Source organism: Euprymna scolopes, chromosome 10 (assembly GCF_053919585.1).
Source record: "Euprymna scolopes isolate OS-2025 chromosome 10, ASM5391958v1, whole genome shotgun sequence".
Classification (NCBI taxonomy): Eukaryota; Metazoa; Mollusca; class Cephalopoda; order Sepiida; family Sepiolidae; genus Euprymna; species Euprymna scolopes.
In genome coordinates, this window is record NC_136491.1 from 20,297,168 (window position 1) to 20,317,857 (window position 20,690).

The 20,690-nt window shown below is 35.8% G+C and overlaps 1 protein-coding gene across 1 annotated transcript in view; it reads left to right on the forward strand.

The window, feature by feature from the left end:
* The window catches only part of LOC145286371 (neuromedin-U receptor 2-like), a 60,193-nt gene that overhangs the window by 13,059 nt on the left and 26,444 nt on the right, over nt 1-20,690 (forward strand). The window contains exon 2 of the mRNA XM_080135304.1: nt 9,681-10,199. Coding sequence (XP_079991430.1) covers nt 9,681-10,199 — 519 coding nt within the window. The remainder of the gene's footprint in view (nt 1-9,680; nt 10,200-20,690) is intronic.

Genomic DNA, 20,690 nt, shown 5'->3' on the forward strand with positions numbered 1-20,690 from the left:
ACCCGTACCGCAAAGGAGGAAAAGAACGGGGTAAAGCCTAACGTTTTGTCTGTTACGACCACCGCCAAACCGGAATCGACATTTTTTAAAATTAAGGCTAGACAATATAAAGGAGAGGATAATTTTCAAAAATATCGGCGAAAAAAGTGACCCCCCCTGTAGAAAAGTGCCTAGTTGAAGGGGAAGATATTAATGTTTTTAACTAATTTTTCGATATTTGTTGTATGAAACATCGAAAATTAAAACGATACTGATCTTAGTAAAATCCATAGCCTCTATTGAAAGTTTAAGGCAGACATGCAAACATACATACATACATACATTTATATATTGGTAACTAAAAATTTTCGACCCAAACTGATGAAAAAGCTTGCCCTATCTCTGAATACCCTTTATGTAAAATTTCAAATATTTAGACCAGAAATTGTCTGAGTAATTTGAAAGAGACCGCAGAGGTCAATTTTTTTAAACTTTGACCCTTATTATGACCCCTTAAAATTTATTGTTTTGGGCTCAAATCAAGTTATTAAGTTAGATCCATGTCAAAGGAACCTATATCTAAAATTTCAAGTGCGTAGACCCAAAGTTCAAATCGTTGAACTTTGACCCCTTAATCGCCAAATTTCTGGCCAAAAACCGATCACGTCGAATTTCCCAAATCTCAGTAACCTGTATATCAAATTTTGAGTCTGTAGACTAAAAATTGACAGAGTTATTGCGTAGGGAAATGTACACAGACACACAGACACACAGATAAACAGACACACAGACACTTTCACTTAATTATAACTCGGTATTTGTTTGAACTGTCCCGCGTGCGTTTGTCTCGAGGTAAATAGGAGTTATATGATGTAAAACACCCACAAACGCAACCCCTCGAGCAATATTTAAAGGTACAAAAAATAGTACATATACATAAAAACCGACACATTATACATACTAGACGATACGGCTCGGTAACATGCAAAAAATGTTATATACATACAGTATGCTCAATGCCTACATTCAGTCTCAAAAGACAAATGAAACCCGCTGCAGGTGAAGCTGCATTTGTAATTGTAAGGTAAGGGTTGCGCTATCCCTAACCATACCTCTCCTGAATCGGCACTGTTTAGGTCCAGTGGTAAAGAAAGTTCAGGGCGGCTGGAAACAATGCTGAGATAAGCAGAGAGCACATACAACACCTGGAAGTCCCAAATGGTCACCTATTTAATACTAACCAGATTGATTATTTTCGGTGATCCAGCGGAAACCGGTGTATCAACGTGATTATGTCCTATATACAGTATATTAATAATAACTCCCGCTTCCCTTATTTTGTCCTTTAATTCTCATATTTCATGACCTTCACACATAATCTGAAATGGAACATGTACATCAAAGATTACCAAGATTGCTGGAAAAATGGTTGGATCACTCTACCGCTCCAGAAGATATCTCACTCCTGATGCAATCCTCTATATTTATAAGAGACAGGTACACCGTAAAATGGAGTGCTGTTGCCATATCTGGGCAGGAGATGTTTGGCGCGCCTCATCCAGCCTTGATAGAGTTTAAAACTGGCTTCAAAACCTAGTACGGTTATGCCTTTTTATACTAGTTCATGGAAAGTTGTTAGAAAAAAATCTAGAAGACTTTCAAATTGTCCATCAGCATCGGGCACCCGAGTGGGTTCGTTAACAATCTGAGTTAGGTTATAAGAGAGGGAGAAATGATGACAAAATCTCCCTTCGTCATCTGTTTTGTTTGATTGGATTAGCCATTTAACATTGTGAACATTAAAATCTTCACAGACGTGAATGCTAGCCGAGGGATGAGCTGACAGAGTATAGTCAATTTGCTTATCGATATCCTCAAAGATACCTACCCATCATTGTGGGGAGGATAAAGGGCAAATACAAATGTTGTGCTGTGAGTCTTCTTTGAAGATGTCCCTGCCACAGGGGAAGGATATTATCGTCTTTATCAACCCTTTGTATAGATATCCATATTTTTTATACACTGCATAAGAGTGTCCACAGTTTGTATACCTTGTTTATATCCTGCATATAAGTTCCACAGTTTTTATAGTCTTTATGAGAACTAGCCTCGGTGCCTGGCGTTGCCCGGGTGCTTGGAGGTGTGCGTTGAGCAAAGAAACAAAAAAGTTGTAGTAGGCAGGCAGGCTCGAACCCGTTACACGAAGGCGAAAAAGAAAGTAAAAGAAAACCTGACGTCTTACCCTTAACTTTTTTTGTAGAATACTGCCCGGTGAAGGAATTAATGTTTTGGGGCAATATTTCGATATTTGTCGTCCGAGACGTCGAGCTTCAAAATGATACCGATCTCGTGAAAATCCATCGCCTCTGTCGAAAGTTTTAAGCATACATACATACATACATACATACATACATACATACATACATTTAAACAGAGGTGAGATTTATATTATAGATGTCCACATTTTTTATACTGTATATGAAAGTCTACAGTTTTATTTAGAAACTACATCAGGATGTCCAGTTTTATTTGGACACTGTATAAGAATGTCCACGGTTCTTTTTCTCCATGCCCGACACGGTTCTTTAGCGAGTGACCTTACTTATTCTCTATGTTCATTGTTTTGGTTGGTTAAATAGGTTGCTAGTAATTTTGTTTTTCTTTTGTTTGAATTGCAGACTCATTAATATCTGCTGATGATATCACACTTCGGACACCATGTTGTGTTGTTAAACAAAGAGCGAGACTTTTGCACATGCGTTGGACATATCAAATCAAGATGGCGAATTTTATTTTTGTTTTCTTTCCCGATTTCATTGTACTTATCTGCTGAACGATAATTACGTTGTAAGGAGTGCGGAGGCTCTGTTTAAACTAGGTAGGTATGTAGGATTAAATAGGTAGGGGTAGGTAGCCAGATAGATAGAATCAGAAAGAAATAGGTAGATAAATAGATGACTAATATAAGACAACAAAGTAGAGCTTTTTGAATAGAGCATTACGGACATTGTCAAGGCTGCTGCAAATAAGGTGGGATCCCTTTAAAATGCTAGAAAATTACTCTCACCAGAGAGTGCCGTATATCTTTACAAAGCCACACCTGGACTGTTCATCCGTCTTTTATCTCTCACTCTTAGACATGTCCAATAAAGAGTCTCAAATCGAATAAGTCCCAAACTTTCGGTTAAGCTTCAACCTCTATCCCCTTATCGCAATGTCGCATCTCTGTACCTGCTTTACCATTATTTTAATGAAATGTGCTCTGATGAACGCATAGCACTTGTACCAACTCGACATACATATTCCCAACTAGCCCGATTAGCAGCAAGATCTCACCTCTTCACTGTTGAGGCCCCTAGATGCGGAAAATCATTCTACTCTAATAGTTTCTTCCCTGAGACAGAAAGACTTTGGAAGTCTCTCCCTGTTTTCTGTTTCCCTGACTGTACTGAGTTGCTGAAGTTTCATTCTAATGTGAAAAAAACATCTCGTTTCTCAACTTCCTCACATTCCCTTCTTAAATACGGTCCCAAATAGTAGTTCCTTTAGTTTTATATGGCAATATGCTTTGTTTGCAGTGAAAAGAAAATTAAGTATTTTCTATTATTGGCAACATACGCGGAATTGCATGTAAGATTTACGCAATTAAGACGCTGCTGTATCTGAAAAGCGTAATAAAGGTGTATTTCATGATTTTAGATTAGGTATTTAATTGAGTCTTCAAAAAAAAAATGGTACCATTTACAGAGGTGTTTTAAAACATGTAAAAAACGACAAAACGGAATTAGAATCGCTCCAGCTTAGAGATAAATAACAAATAAAAATAAAAAAAATGAAGTGAGGGCTCGAGGCTATAACCGTTCTAACTCTTATAAATTCAGACTTGTGTCTCCTCCAAACCTAACAGCTTCTGGTGGCGCCGGTTTTACATTTGTTTTGGTTACCCGCGACATTCCCTACCTAATTATTTGCGCGCCCGTTGAAATTTTCCCTCTTCGCTATGATGTGTGTACCTACAAGATATTTAAAACCAAATGGATTTTCATTTAAATAAATAAAACTAATAATGCGCATGCACACACACATACACACACACACACACACACACACACACACACACACATATATATATATATATATATATATATATATATATATATATATATACGCACGTGCGATCATGCACGCACACACACAAATATATATAGTGTAATTTAATATTATAGGAGAAATAATGAGAGTGCTCAATCACTTGTGCAGGAACGTATATTTCCATTATTTTAAATATATTAGTTTGCTCTTCCATTGATATCGTTAATTTCAAAGCCACACACACACACACACACACACACACACACACACACACACACACACACACATATATATATATATATATATATATATATAATTTGAGATTGCTATTTTCCAAAGGTAGGGTAACCAGTGAAATATAACGAGGTTCATACAAGAGTGCTCAATACAGAAGTAGAGCGTCCTAGAGTGGATGAAACACGGAATATTCAGTGTAGCTTAATCGCCATATATATTTTATAACTTACTATATATATATATATATATATATATATATATATATATATAGATATATATATATATATATATATATATATATATATATATCTATATATATACAGTCCTGGTCCAAATCATAAGACCACTTAAGAAAGTAAACGTTTACGCATATTATCGAATTTTTAATCAAACAAATGGTTGAAACCATTGCCAAAAGGGAAAATATGATGGGGAAAAAAATGAAATCTGCTTCATTCGAAACCTTAACTCTGATCTAATAATTATTTTTTAAAAAACAAAAATTTTCACCTGGTCAAAATGATAAGACCACTGATAATTTATCTAACAAGAGGAAATTATAAATTACTAAAAAGGGTCTCAGTATTTAGTATAGCCTCCATTATTACGAATTACTTCAAAAATTGTCTTCAGCATGCTTGCGACTAAGTTTTTTTATCAGTTCGAAGAAATTTTATCCCATGTACTGAAAACTGAATAAGAAAGTTCCTTTATCGAATCATACTGGGTTCTTGAACACTTCTTTTGCCATCCATCTCCAAAGATTTTCAATGGGATTGAGGTCCGGAGTGTAACCAAGTTATGGGGTTGATATGGCGTTTTAGAGAAAAAGCCAAAAGAACAAAAAAAAATAGGACGATCAAATGACTCTTTGGTTAGAACAGACAAAGGAAAAAGTATGTCAAGAGATACTTATTGTTGTAACGGTCAGAGTTTGGAGTGAGCTGGCTGTTTATTTTGAAACACAGAATTCGAGATGAAATGACAGGCGGTTGTTTATTTTAGAAAACAAGGTTTGAAAGCTGATGACAGGCAAGTTTTCTTGTTGTAAACAAATACAAACTCGTGATGTTTAAAGGGCATTGATGGATATGTATATATTCCTCGAACACAGAGAAAAGAACAGAAGGTGAAAGAAGGAGGAGAGAGAAGGAGAAGAGAGGAGGGGAGAAGAGAGAAAAAGAGAGAATTCGATTTTGGCGAATTCAGATGGTGTTAAAGTCGGGCAGAGATGGCTTTTGACTTAAAACACGTATCTCCAATGGCCGAAAAACTTATCTGAACTCGAGTCACAAGCTACCGTTTTAAAATAGCTACAGCCAACTTCCTTCAAACTCTGAAATATTATTAGACCATTATTATTGTGAATAAACCCAGATTAATTGTTTATTCGTGTGTGGAATCGTTTTTATTTTCTTTTTCACCACACTAAAATCCACGGTTCTCTTATCGGCGATGTTCGCCGGTAAGTGAGTACACAACGTCAGGTCCGGAGTATAAATTTAGACGATCAACTGATAATTCTGTCCAGCAAGATTAAAACGGCTAAGAATTATCACCGGCAGTGGTCACTGGAAGGACGAAAATAGTGAGCTGCAAACCGCCAGAGTCGGGTCGTTTTCAGGCTGCCGTAATTGGAGTGGGAGAATTCTGAGGTCGACGATCGTCTCAACCGACCGGCTGAAGGGGGTGACACGGAGAACATGCTGGATGATCTAACAATTCTATATTATTTTAAGAAAAGTATTCTCGTGCTTGTCGAGAAGTGTGTATCGCAGCGTTGTCTTGCTGGAAAATCCAATTTCTTCCACACAGACGTGGACCTTCAGTCCTGATAGAAGCATTTTCATGCATTAAAATGTACTTCAATGATGTTTGTCGGCCTTTCACTACTTGCAATTTTAGGGTCCCAGCTGACGAGAAAGCACCCCAGATCACTAAAGACCCTCATCTACTATGCCGAGTTGAAAAAGTCTCTTTGGGCAAATTTTTATCATGCCAATAGTGTTGAAATCCATCTGGACCATCTAGATTAAACTTTTTCTCATCGGAGAAAATTACATTTTCCCACTTCTCTTCATCCCAAGTCTGGTATTTGGCGGCATATTTAAGTCGGTTAGTTTTGTGCTGTTCAAGAAGACGTGGTTTCTGCAGTCACTTTAAATGATTGAAACCCTTCATTTACAGATGCCTTCTGATGGTTTTAGGACTACATTCTGCTGCTGTTTGGCTTTTCAATCGACTTGAGCTCATACTGGAGTCTTCTTTTAAAACTTCTTCTGATACGGCGATCCAGTGATGGGGTTATTTTTTATTTATTTTTATTTTTTTGGTCAACCTGGACTCTTTTTGTGCGCATATTGATCTGGATTTCTTAAAAAAAATTGTGATGACCGTTTTTCTACGATTCACTTCGTTTGCAATGGATCTATGGGAGAGTCCAACCCTATTAAGCTCAAAGATCCTTCCTCTCTCAAACTCTGATAATGGTTTCACTTTTGCCATTTATAATTTAGTAAGATGTTTTTTTATCCACAAACAAGTTGCTTTTAGTAACATAGAAAGCTTTTCGTATTCAGTTTTTCAAAACTAGCCGATTTTATTAAAGTGGTCTTATCATTTTGACCAGGTGAAAATGTTTGTTTTTTAAAAAATAATTATTAGATCAGGGTTAAGGTTTCGAATGAAGCAGGTTCCATTTTTTTCCATCATATTTTCCCTTTTCGCAATGGTTTTAACCATTTCTTTGATTAAAAATTCGATATTATGCGTAAACGCTTACTTTCTTAAGTGGTCTTATGATTTTGACCAGGACTATATATATATATATATATATATATATATATATATATATATATATATATATATATATATATACTAGCATTTCAGCCCGGCGTTGCCCGGGTGTTTGGAGGTGTATGCTGAGCAAAAAAAAAAAAGAGTAAATTTTTTTTAATTTGACCCCTATTATGACCCCTTAAAATTTATAGTTTCGGGCTCAAATCACTTTATTAAGTTAGATCCAGGTTCAAGGAACCTATATCTAAAATTTCAAGTGTCTAGACCAAAAAATGTCGGAGGAGTTTGGTAGAGTTCTTAAAGGTCAAATCGTTGAAATTTGACCCCTTAACAGCCAAATTTCTGGCTGACACCCGTCACATCGATTTTCCCAAATCTCAGTACCCGGTATTTCAAATTTCGAGTCTATAGACTACAAATTGACAAAGTTATTGCGTAGGGAAATGTACACAGACAGATAGACAGACAGACAGACACGTTCACTTTTATAGATATATAGATTGCATTTATGTAGGCAATACAAACACACACACACACACATATATATATACATATGTGTGTGTGTGTGTGTGTGTGTGTGTGTGTGTGTGTGTGTTTGTATTGCCTACATAAATGCAATTACGTTTCAACATCCATCTCATCGGAGCCAAAATTTGATCCAAAGTTCTATTATTAAGTATATTTTAATATCAAGCCGCAACAAAGTTAGCAATGATCACATTTCGGACACCATGTCGTAATTGTAAACAAAGAACGAAACCTTGGCGCGTGCGTTGGACATAGAACTCAAGATGGCGAATTTTGTTTTAGTTTTGTTTTGTTTTTTCTAATTTCGTCGCAGTTACATGCTGAACGGTAATCACGTTTTAAGGAAATATTTAATTACAACAATCACGCATACAATATCGTTTTAAAAACAGTGCTTGTTTATTTGTGTACTACCTAAGTCTTCGCATTTGACTTAGCTATTCATCTATTCGAACGATTGATTTGTAAGGGTGAAATATGTTCAAATCCACTCCAAAATATTCGACTTGTCAAATGTACTGCCTGTGGGAAACTCTACCTGTCATTTGCTGGTCCAAAAAGATATCTGCGCAAACACGCACAAGCTTAGGCACCCGAAAGTCCCGCCCGGCCCCTGCGGGGGCTGGGCATGAATTTCAAAGACCATATGTGGGGGTGACCCCACATATAAAACCATTGCTCTTGAGCAATCAGTTATTGGTCACTGTAGGGGAAACCCTTCATACCAATTTTAACTATCCAGCTCCCCTACTCCCCGGGGAGTTAGTCCCCATTTCTTTTTCACTCTACACATTAAAAAACGGCCTTGTGCCTAATTTGCTCTGTGGGGAAGAAAATAAATCCAACAAGCTTATGAATCCGAAAATAACGATTCGGCAATGTCCAATCTTTGGTACAACCTGTCGTAGTCTTGCAGGATTGAAAAGTCATCTTCGAGTGCACAAAACCGAAAAAAAATTCTGAATGCTAGTCACACTCGAAACTGTGTGCGTGTGTGTGTGTGTCTGTGTGTGTGTGTGTGTGTAGAGAGAGAGAGACAGAAAGAGACAAACTGTACTGACATGCAGAAGTTCAAACATAATGTGAAAAGACATTTCGCTGTCCAACCCCCCTACATAGTATCCCGGCAAATCTGGTTCCAAATAGTAGCCTCTTACGACTTTGTGTCACTGTGCCTTGTTTGGGGTGAATAAACAGTATAAATAAAGTGAACACAGTTTCAGTAATAGTTTCGAGCGTAATTTTGTGAAGACGCACAGCAGGTAACAATATTTTGGTAAATATATATATATATATATATATATATATATATATATATATATATATATATATTACACAGTGATCACCACTTATCAAGGCCTGGAAGCCACTCAGGGATAAGGGTTAGTGCAAGTACATTACGTTAGTGTGGAAATTTGATGAACTGTTTACTTAAGGGGGCGGTTCATTAGGAATTTCTTAACATTGGACTTGAAGACATCCAAGTTGTAGTCAGGTGGGAAGCAGGCAGACGGAACAGAGTTCCACGGGCGTGCAGTTCTAAGAAAGAAGCTTTGTTCATGGAATCCGCGTTTTGATTTAGGCACGGATATAGAGTGGGGGAAATTTTTCACAGTGGATTCAGCTAGACGGGTGTTTTTCGTGAAAGATTGGCGAGGGGGGACCAGAGATTGGAGTTCAGACGAGCACCTGCCATGGAAATAACGATAAAACAAGGATATATATATAATATATGTAATAAATAAATATATGTATAAATATATATATATGTATGTATGTATGTATAGGCAGTAGATAACAATATTTTGGTAAATAAACGACAGATTTTAAAACTAGATGCGAAACTAATCTTAAAGTATTAATATTCCCGGACAACGACAAACCGGGGAAGCTAGTACATATGTGTATATAAAGTGCATACAAACGAATACAGTTAAATTCTACTTTATTTAATTAAACGTTGGGATCTCCACAGGTCCTGCTGTTTCAAATATCTTTGGAATTTTTTTAAAATTATTATTTTGTTTTTCTACTTGTGCGGACAGGTCTACCTACTGAAGTGTATGGAATATGGCAATCGTATCCTTGGCCTTTTGGTATAGCATACTGTCTTTTCAAATCGATGGTTTTCGAAATGACGTCATACGCATCGGTACTGACAATAACCGCATTCACAGTTGAACGCTACGTGGCAATTTGCCACCCGTTGTGGGCCCACACCGTCTCAACAATGAGCCGAACATTAAAAATAATCTGTGCCACCTGGTTGATATCATTGCTAATCGCCCTGCCATACCCTCTGCACACGCGGCTTATTTACTTGGTCGACCATCCGCTCACCGGTGAGCCTCTGCCAGATTCGCTCTTCTGTACGATACCGAAGTCGTTCATCAATCAGATGATAGTCATGTTCCAGTTGTCTACCTTTCTCTTCTTCATAACGCCGCTATTAGTTCTTACCATTCTCTACACGCTGATATTCTTCACTGTGAGGGGCAAGACCATCCAGCGATTCTCACGAGGTGATGCCACAAATAATAAAAGATCCGTCCTGAGGATACTTGGTAAGTTTCGCAGAACTTTTCAATCGTTATTAAAACGATCTTTTTTTTTTACAATTTGGTGCACGACTTATTTTATTAATTTACTATCTAACAATAATATCTATCTAATATATCAACTAAAACTCTGCTTGTCTGCTGGTTTGCACGTTGAATGTTTTTGACTGTGGAAGTGAGCGCAAATCATTTGAGAAATAATGTGAGGAAGGTAGGAAAGTATATATATATATATATATATATATATATATATATATATATATATATATATATATATATATATATATACGTTTTATTTTTATTACCGTATCTTTCTGTTAAGTTACATTATTGTTTCAGCTACCCGGCCGTTTTTTTTTTTACCGTCGGTAGCTTCCTCAGACTTTTTTCTGTAAAAGTCTGAGGAAGCTACCGACAGTAAAAAAAACGCATATTTGCTCTACAACAGTATTGAGCACTTTCTTCAGTTTTTATTAATTACCATTTCCACTATCTATATATATATAAAAATGTAAATGTTGGTTTGTTCTAAACGAATAAAACCATATTTCTACGTTACCAATTTATTTGAAATTTTCAGACAACCCATTTTTAGAGTCGAGGTATGTTTTTATTTTCTTAAATTAAATTTACCTCGCGAATTATTAAAATCAAAATATTAAATAAAATAAATATATTTTTTAACCGTTACTGCGAATCTGTTCTGTTGATAAAACTGAACTTCCGGTTCGATTATTTTCACAGCCACGAATTGACGAAAGATTTCATTTTCTGTTTAGTAAGTAAAAAAAAACAAAAAAAAACATAATTCATTGGTTTATCTTCCATATTTTTTAATTTACACATTTTTTTCTTTATTATATGAGGCCAAAAAATAGTTTGTCGCCTGCTTTTTGAGTTTTTTTGGAATAAAAAAAAACACGATTTAAAAAAATAGCGCGGATCACTCTCTGCATTAGCACCTAAAAAATGTTACTAAACATTTATTAATAATTTCTCACTTTTACAAACATTTGATTTTAAATTTCTTTTTAAATGACGACTTTTATCGACTTTTTTTTTTAAATATCCCCCCAAATGGTGTTTATTAGCCCCCCGCCCTCCAAAAGTGATGTTTATTCCGGAAGCTGTTCTTAAGATTTGGGGGGGGGGGAGTTCAAGGTGAACCTAAGCTAAAAAAAAAAAAGGTTTTTATGCGCACATAAGCAACAATTTTTTTTATTAACTTTTTTTTTTTTACTTTTTTATTTAAAAATTAGTAAATTTCAATTGTAGCGTCTACCCCGGAACTAATTTTGACAGTGACATTGAACATTCACCGTTTCCGGAGAGCTCCAAGAAAAAGACAAAAAAAAATTCGAGGAGACTATTCACGCCGCTCCTTACCCGAACGAATTTTCTAAAGAAAATTAATTTATCGTTTCATCCCAACTTATCGCCAAAAACATTTGACCAGTCGGGAAGGATTTCTTCTTCTTTATTTTCGGACTAAAAATAACACGAGTGTGATACACCAGGGCAAATAAATTCACACCTATTATAACAAGCTAAGTCTTATTATTTGTTTTTAATTATATTTTCGGGTTTGTATTACTGTACACATAGATTCGAAAAAGTTGTCAAAAAACAAATATATAACAAATAAATGTTATCAAAGGCCAGATAAGTTACTTTTCTACCTAACTGGATATATTTTTTGTGTTTTTATTCAATGTAACATATTTATTCAGCTCGAAAAACATACAGTGTTTACCGATGTATTTGAAAATTCAAGATGGCGTCTCACACCCTCTTTAACACAGTAAGTATGGAAAAGGGTGTTATAAATAAAAAACTATACAAAATACTATTAAAAACCCGCCGAATATATGTCAACCTATGTCACGGTAACATATATTGAGCGAGTTTTTAACAGTATTTTATCCGTTTTTTTATTTATAACATCCTTTCCCACACTTACCGTGTTAAAGAGAGAATATGACGCTATCTTGAATTTTCGAATACATCGGCAAACACTGTATATTTTTCGAGCTGAATAAATATGTTACATTGAATAAAAACACAAAAAATATATCCAGTTAGGTAGAAAAGTAACTTATCTTGCCTTTGATAACATTTATTTGTTATATATTTTTTTGACAACTTTTTCGAATCTATGTGTACAGTAATACAAACCCCTCGCTTCACAATGAATACAATAATAAATCATTTATCATTAATATGTGTTTTTGGTTTTGTGTTGAATGAAACTTTTTTTTTTTCATTACAACAATAATGAACCAATTTAAATCTTCCGGCATGCGTTTAAGGGTTACGAAATTATCAATAAATCGTTTACTTACTAAGCCAACGTCAGTAAATAAAAAAAATGTTACGTGCGCATGCATTAGCCTTGACTGGGAGGGGGCTAAGGGAGCGACCATTAAATAATTATGCTGGTCGCCATGGAACTCAACGCCCAAGGAGTACCTAAAGTGGCACTTATGCACTTATGTATCGTGCTATTTTTTAAAATAGTATTTTCATGTTAAATTGAAATTTTACAATATGTTTTTCTGGGTTTGTATTACTGTACACATAGATTCGAAAAAGTTGTCAAAAACAAATATATAACAAATAAATGTTATCAAAGGCAAGATAAGTTACTTTTCTGCCAAACTGGATATATGTTTTGCGTTTTTATTCAATGTAACATATTTATTGAGCTCGAAAAACATAGTGTTTACCGATGTATTCAAAAATTCAAGATGGCGTCTCACACCCTCTTTAACACCGTAAGTTTGGGAAAAGGTGTTATAAATAAAAGACTATACAAAATACTATTAAAACCCCGCCGAATATATGTCAACATATGTCACGGTAACATATATTGAGCGAGTTTTTAACAGTATTTTATCTGGTTTTTTATTTATAACACCTTTTCCCAAACTTACCGTGTTAAAGAGAGAATCAGACGCCATCTTTAATGTTCCAATACATCGGTAAACACTGTATGGTTTTCGAGCTGAATAAATAGGTTACATTGAATAAAAACACAAAACATATATCCAGTTTGGCAGAAAAGTAACTTATCTTGCCTTTGATAACATTTATTTGTTATATATTTGTTTTTGACAACTTTTTCGAATCTATGTGTACAGTAATACAAACCCGTTTTTCTTTTATTAATTTGTTAAATGAAAGTACAGATAACCCGGTCGGTTTCTAATGTGATGAAAATCTAGCCCCCCCCCCCCAAAAAAAAAGGGGTACTCTGGATAATAACAAAACATTAAAATTGCCTCAGTCTCGAAAGATTTCTTCTCTACTGAACGAGGAAACAAACGGTGAAGTGTAGTTCACCTTCTGTTTCTCTCCCCCTCTCTTTTCCTCTCTTAATATCTCTCTCTATCCATCTCTCCCTTTCCCTCTCTCAATCTATATTTCTCTCTATATCACTCTCTCCATCTCTCTTTGAGCCCCTTTCTCTAACTCCCTCTATCTCTCTCCTTTCCTCTGTCTCATCCCTCTCTGTTTCTAACTTTCCCCCTCTCTCTGTTTATCTATCAATCCCTTTATCTCTCTATCTCCTTCTCTTTCTCTATTTTCCTCTCACTTTCTCTTTTCTATCTATATATCTTCCTCTCTATCTGTCCATCTCTAATCCCTCATCCTATTTTAGTCTCCTAAATTAATTACAGTGAATAAGGCATTGTCAAAACATGGATAAATCCTATTTTAGTCACCTAATTTACTGACTGTGAGAATAGAAGTTATTTGGAAATTACTGCTACCTTGAACAGCACCAGAAGTAACTTGTAAAACCTTTCTAATTAAATTGATTTTGGCAGCCATTTGGTAACAAAATGGCATAGTCTTAGCCCTTGCTGCATGAGGAATACCTGCGACCTTGCTTGCCAAGTAGAAGAATTATTTATTCTACTTTAAAACATTCAATTTTTCAAAAATCTCATCTTCGACATCTCAAAAACATCCAATATGGGGAAAAATATTGCAGAAATGCAAACTTATTGTTTATGATGAATGCACAATGGTACGCAAAAAATCACTTGAGGCTCTTGGTCGATCCTTGCAAGATTTGCGTGGCAATGTCAGACCATTTGGGAATGCAGTAATATTGCTTGCAGGAGATTTCAGACAAATGTTACCTGTTATTCTTCAATCAACACCAGCAGATGAAATAAATGCTTGCCTCAAATACTCTACTTTTTTGTTCCATATGAAGCTATTAAACTTAACTCAAAACATGCATGTCCAGTTGCCGACTGTTCGATCCGCACAAAAACTTTTGCATCACTTGTGGAAAATTGGGTACGAAAAAGTGCCAGCTGATCAGAGTTAAGGGCAAAATTCTTTGACTTTTAACTTCTGTAATTTCTGTAATTTTATTTCATCAAAAGAATAGTTAGTTTAAAATGTTTTTGCAGATATTCAAATTATAAGAATTCCATTTGACTGAGTGAATGAGCTATTCTTACAGGTCAATACAAAGATGCCCATGAACTTAACGCTATTATTCAATGTAAAATTCCAAGTGAGGTAGTCAAATACAAATCCATCGACACTGTTGTGAAAGCAGATAAAGTGGTTAATTATCAAACAGCTATATTTGCCAGGGATGCCACCGCATGTATTGCAACTGAAATTTGGTGTACTAATTATCATGTTGTGAAATATAAACCAACCCAAGCTTTGCAATGGCACATAGCTTGCAGTAAAAAAAAAATTAACAAACAATATCATAGAAACAACAATCTTAACAGGACCTTTCACAGATGAATATATCTTCATTCCATGCATTCCTATGATTCCGCCGGATACATCATTACACTTTAGGAAATTGAACTTTCCAATTTTATTGTCATTTGCAATAACCATCAACAAAGCACAGGGAACAATCTTTACAATTGTGGGCCTTACAGTTACACACTGACTGTTTTTTCACATGGACAATATATATTACGTATTCAAGAGTCACCACACCGGTAAATCTCTATATCAGCTAAGAAAATGGAACAACAAAAACGGTGTACCCATGCAAAATGGAAAATTAAACCTATAAGAAACTTGCTTTTTCTCATGTTGGAACTTTTTCCATTGCGCAATTTGAGCCACAGCAACGCGTGGCAGGGTACAGCTAGTATATATATATATATATATATATATATATATATATATATATATATATATATATATATAATTAGGTTTTCGGGGGGGGGGGAGAAATCCAGCAGAGTGCTCAATTATAAGGAAAATCGAAAAATGAGAGCGTATTTATATTTTTATATTTTGTGTACAGAAAGTTGTTAGATAAGACAAGTCATTGGTACCGTCGGTTTCAAGCCCGATAATTATGATTGTTTTAGATGCCCATATCAAGCTCTCTTCAGCCAATACTCATCTCTCTCTCTCTCTCTCTCTCTATATATATATATATATATATATATATAAATATATTGCTCTGTTTCATGCATTGAGCACTCTTTGGAATGACATATTGTGTTGTTGTTATGAGTTACCGAAAAATTCTACGAACAGTATAATAATATATATATATAATATATATATGTGTGTGTGTGTGTGTGTGTGTGTGTGTGTGTGTGTGTGTGTGTGTGTGTGTGTGTGTGTGTTTCAGTGGAGTCCCATTTCACGGACAACACTTCATCAGACCAAAAAAGAATTGATATTGAAACGGTTGTCAAGATTACATTGGTTTTTATAAGATATTTGAGTGCATCCTACATACCGTGAAAAATTGGAGTGTATACTTTTTGAATGTGAGTAGTAGTGTTTTTTTTAGGTGTGGTGATAGGTAGGGAGATGCTGTTTCCTGTGTTTCAGCTATCATTAGTAGGGGGGGTGTTAGGTGATTCTTTTAGCTTGGCAGTTTTTTACTGCCCTCGATTTAAACTTTCTCAGGACTCTTTAATAATCACGCGAGTTTCATTGGATTTATATCTACGAAATCGATACAACCGGTATGCATGCATGCATATATATATATATATATATATATATATATATATATATATATATATATATATATATATATATATATATATATATATATATATATACCACTTCCTGCTGAAAAGTGTGCAAATGAGACCACTGAATGGTTCAAAACGGCAATTGAAGCACATTTTTCATAATGAGTCCAGTTTAAACAGACAGAAGTATATAGAAGCCAAAAGTAACTGTAAGAAAGAAATAGAGACAGCTAAGAGAAAATTTACTGAAACCACCAAAAAACGCATCGAAGCACAGAAATTAGGAACTCGTGACTTCTGGAAAATCTACAACAGTTTAGTAAATAATGGGCAATCAACAATTTCCCACTATCCAACAGTCATGAGGTTGTTTGCTCAGCAACTGAGAAGGCTTACATACTTGCCAGTCGGTTTGCCTCCAGCTCCACACTGGACCCAGCTAACCACTCCATCCCAGAATTTCATTTGCGGACAGACGCCACACTAGATGATCTGAAAATCACCCTTTCTCAGGTGCATACTATCATAAAAAATCTAGACACTTCAAAAGCATGTGGACCTGATCTCATTCCGGCTGTGCTATTAAAAATGTGCTCCAGTTCTCTCCAAACTTTACAACAAATAGCTTAATGAATCTTGCTTTTCTGCCTGCTGGAAAACTGCTACTGTGGTACCAGTTTTCAAGAATTTTGGCGAAAGAACTCACCCACTAAATTATCGCCCCATTAGCCTCCTCCCACCTTTCGCCAAAATATTTCAGTCCATAATTAATCAAGCTCTAGTCCATCACCTTACAGATGCTAAACTTCTGACCGACCAACAATATGGATTTAGGCAAGCCCGTTCCACAGCAGACATCCTAACTGTGATCTCTGAACGTATATACCAGTCACTGGACAAAGCATGTGAGGGTAGAGAGGTAGCTCTAGATATATCTAAGGCTTTTGACAGGGTATAGCATGAAGATCTTCTTGGAAAAATCAGATCATACGGTATCACTGGAAGAATACTTAACATAATTAGATCCTTGAAAAATGCAGGTTGTCCTCGACGGTCGTATATCTAAACAATATAGGATAAATACGGGAGTGCCTCAAGGGTCTATCCTTGGATCTCTGTTATTCCTAATATTCATAAATGACTTCCCTGACAAAATTGTCTGTGACATGGGTATATATGCTGATGACACCACGTTCTATAAGAGACACGACAGAAAAACAAATGAACACATATCTAAAGAAATGGCAGAAACACTAGAGGATGACCTCCAATTCATAGTGGAATGGGGACAAAAATGGATGTTCACATTCAATGCTGCCAAGACTAAACTTGTTTCCTTCGATAATTACAAGAAACCTTTTCTACCACCAATAGCAATGGCCAAAGACTCTTTATCTGAAGGTACATCTTTTAAACTCCTTGGCCTAACGTTCACAGAAAACATGAGTTGGAACAATTACATTGAGAGCATTGCTAGGACTGCTGCGAAAAAGGTAGGTTCTCTCTACCGTGTTAGAAAGCTACTAAAGCCCGAAAGTATCCTGTACCTCTATAAAGCCACCATTTGCCCATGTATGGAGTATTGTTGTCATATTTGGGTTGGTGCATCTGCTACTAGTCTCTCGCTCCGAGACAAGGTTCAAAAGAGAGTCGCTAACCTGATAGGTCCTGAACTGTCATTTAAACGTTAGCCTCTGTCCCATCGACGTAATGTAACATCCCTCTGCCTGTTCTACAAGTACCTTAACGGTGAATGCTCAGACGAACTCCAAGCACTTGTACCCCCCCTCGCGTAAATACCCCCGACAAACCCGACAAGCAGCTAAATCCCATCCCTTTACAGTAGAGATCCCTAGATGTAAGAGAGCCTTCTACTCCAATAGTTTCTTCCCCAGAACCGCTAGACTTTGGAACTCCCTTTCGGGTTCCTGCTTCCCCAACTGTATTGAAATGCAGAAGTTCAAGTGTAACGTGAACCGCATCTTTCTGCCAACTCCCGACATAGTACCCCTGTAGATTATGTCATTGATAGTAGCCCCCTACATCAAAGTGGCAATATAGTGTTAGGACGATCAATCGGAATCGGAATCTGGAATCGAAAAAAAAAACCCGGGTCTTTTTAGGGTATAGAAATCGGAAAAATGCACCTATTTTTCGATGCGAAAACGATTCCTTTAATTATCTTTTCTTTATTTGATTTTGTTTAAAATAAAATCTTTCACTAGCATTAATAATAAAAATAATAGATATATGTTGATTTTAAACCATCAGTGAAGCTAAAATCAAGAGATTTCACCCACACAAGTGTGATTTTACGTTTGAGAAAATATTCGCACATTTAACATGTGTTTTTACAGTAATCGGGGGGAAAATAACAACTGTATAGTTAAATATGTAGAGATTTTTAAAGAATCGGAATCAGTAATTGTATCAAAATCGGGAATTTAGTACGGAATCGGTAATTGCATCGGAATCGGGAAAAATACATGAATCACTGAATGACTACCACACATATATACATATATATATATATATATATATATATATATATATATATATATATATATTAGTATACTTGGGCAGCATTGTTTCCTTTATGCACGTTTCATTGAAGAGCAGAGACAACTCTTGCTTTTTCTCAGAATATCCATTTTTTTTTCTTTTTGAGGGACTAGTTTCCGAACATTCGCTAACGTTTTTGACCTCCATTGGTCGTCCTCATGCGAGTGATAAAAAATAATTTTTTAAAAAAATAAAAAATGAAATAGTGAGTTGAATGGAAAGACGATTAAAATCGTTTACAATACTTAAAATACCTAAAAGCATTTAAGCGTACCATCCGTTTCATATTGAGCCTTGTTAATGGTTGTCTTTTTTAATACGGATTAACAAGGCTTCAATAATCGGGAGGCGTACATCACAGTGTGAGACAGTTAAAATGGCACTTTTTTTTTTTTATTAGTGTGTCTCTAAATTCAGTTTTGGGGGTGGCGTGTGCTGGGAGATGCTGATAAATAAAGCTATACCGGGGAAAGGTGACATGTTAATCGGCGAGAGATGCTGGTTCGAGTCATGCCAATGTACGTGTTATTTTGGGAGACACATTTTCCTATGGGTCATTTTAAGACGTACACAGCATTTTCAGTTTTGAGCACACTGTCGTCAGATGTAGGGTAATTGTTTATTAATAATTGGCTTGTTTTTAATTTTTTGTAATAAATAATAAATCTTATTTTAGATATTGTTTTAGAAATCATATATATATATATATATATATATATATATATATATATATACATATATATATATATATATATATATATATATATATATATATATATATATATATATATATGGGGTTTCAAAGTTAAATTTTGAACTCCTATTCTACCAGCAAAGATACCCTCATTTCACCTTAATCTTTGACAATGACTTGAAAAATAGTGTGCACCATCCAATGATCGGAGACGATCATCATGGCAGTTTTGGTCATGTGTGGGCTGTAAGAGATTTGTATACACGCGCGCACGCGCGAACGCTACAATTTATATATATAAATTAATTGTCAAAGAGGAGGAGGGATCTTCTTGCATTGAGAATATTTTCTATTTCTAGATCGCTGAGTTCAATTAAAGATTTAGTGAAAATGGATGTTTTGTTGAAAATTCTCCTGTTGATTGAAGTATTGTAGTCTCTGATAATGAACAGTGAAAACCGGCTTCCTATTATAAATGACTTTATAAAAACCTGCTCCAAAGTAGGGAGTGTATATAAACAGGGTGTATTAAACAAATGTATATAAACGTCTATGTGCTTTTCCCATTCGTCCTTTTCACAGCCATTATTGTCCTCATATGCAAATTAATACCATATGTATATTATAGTATATGTATATTAATAAACCGTTTATAAACGAAAGTTTTTTCCTCTTTCCTTTTTTGATTCCGTCACCCGACAGGATAGACAGAGGCATCGTCACTTGTGTAAGTCACGTTTTGCATTATTTCTCTCCCCACCACCGCCGCCCTGATATCATCATCACAAATAGTACAGTTGGGTGCGGGCCTCTTAATGCGGGTGCTCCTAAGTAGTTGCGGGTCTAGTAATTTCTTCCAAGACTATTTTCGGGTGGTCTATCATCATCATTATCGTCGTCATCATCAGGGGTGTCTGAGCTAGTGATGGAAGCATCGTCTATCGATACCGACCTTGGTCTGTTCAGTGGTTCACTTTCTTCTGACAGGCCGTTGAATGGTATACGAGTTCCTGGACAAAGGCGAAAATTCTTTATATGATAAGAGATTTCATCAACCATGACCGAGTGTGGTCTTGATTCCAATCACCCGGCCTATCCTGGACTTGCTCGTACACTTGCTGTGAGGGATTCTACCCCAAACAACCTCTCCCATTTGGTATTGCTTCTGGGAATCTTGCGGGTCAGGGTTAGTCATGGACTTAACAACTTGTATGCGGACGTCATAGGTGTATATGGCGTTGGACGGTGCCG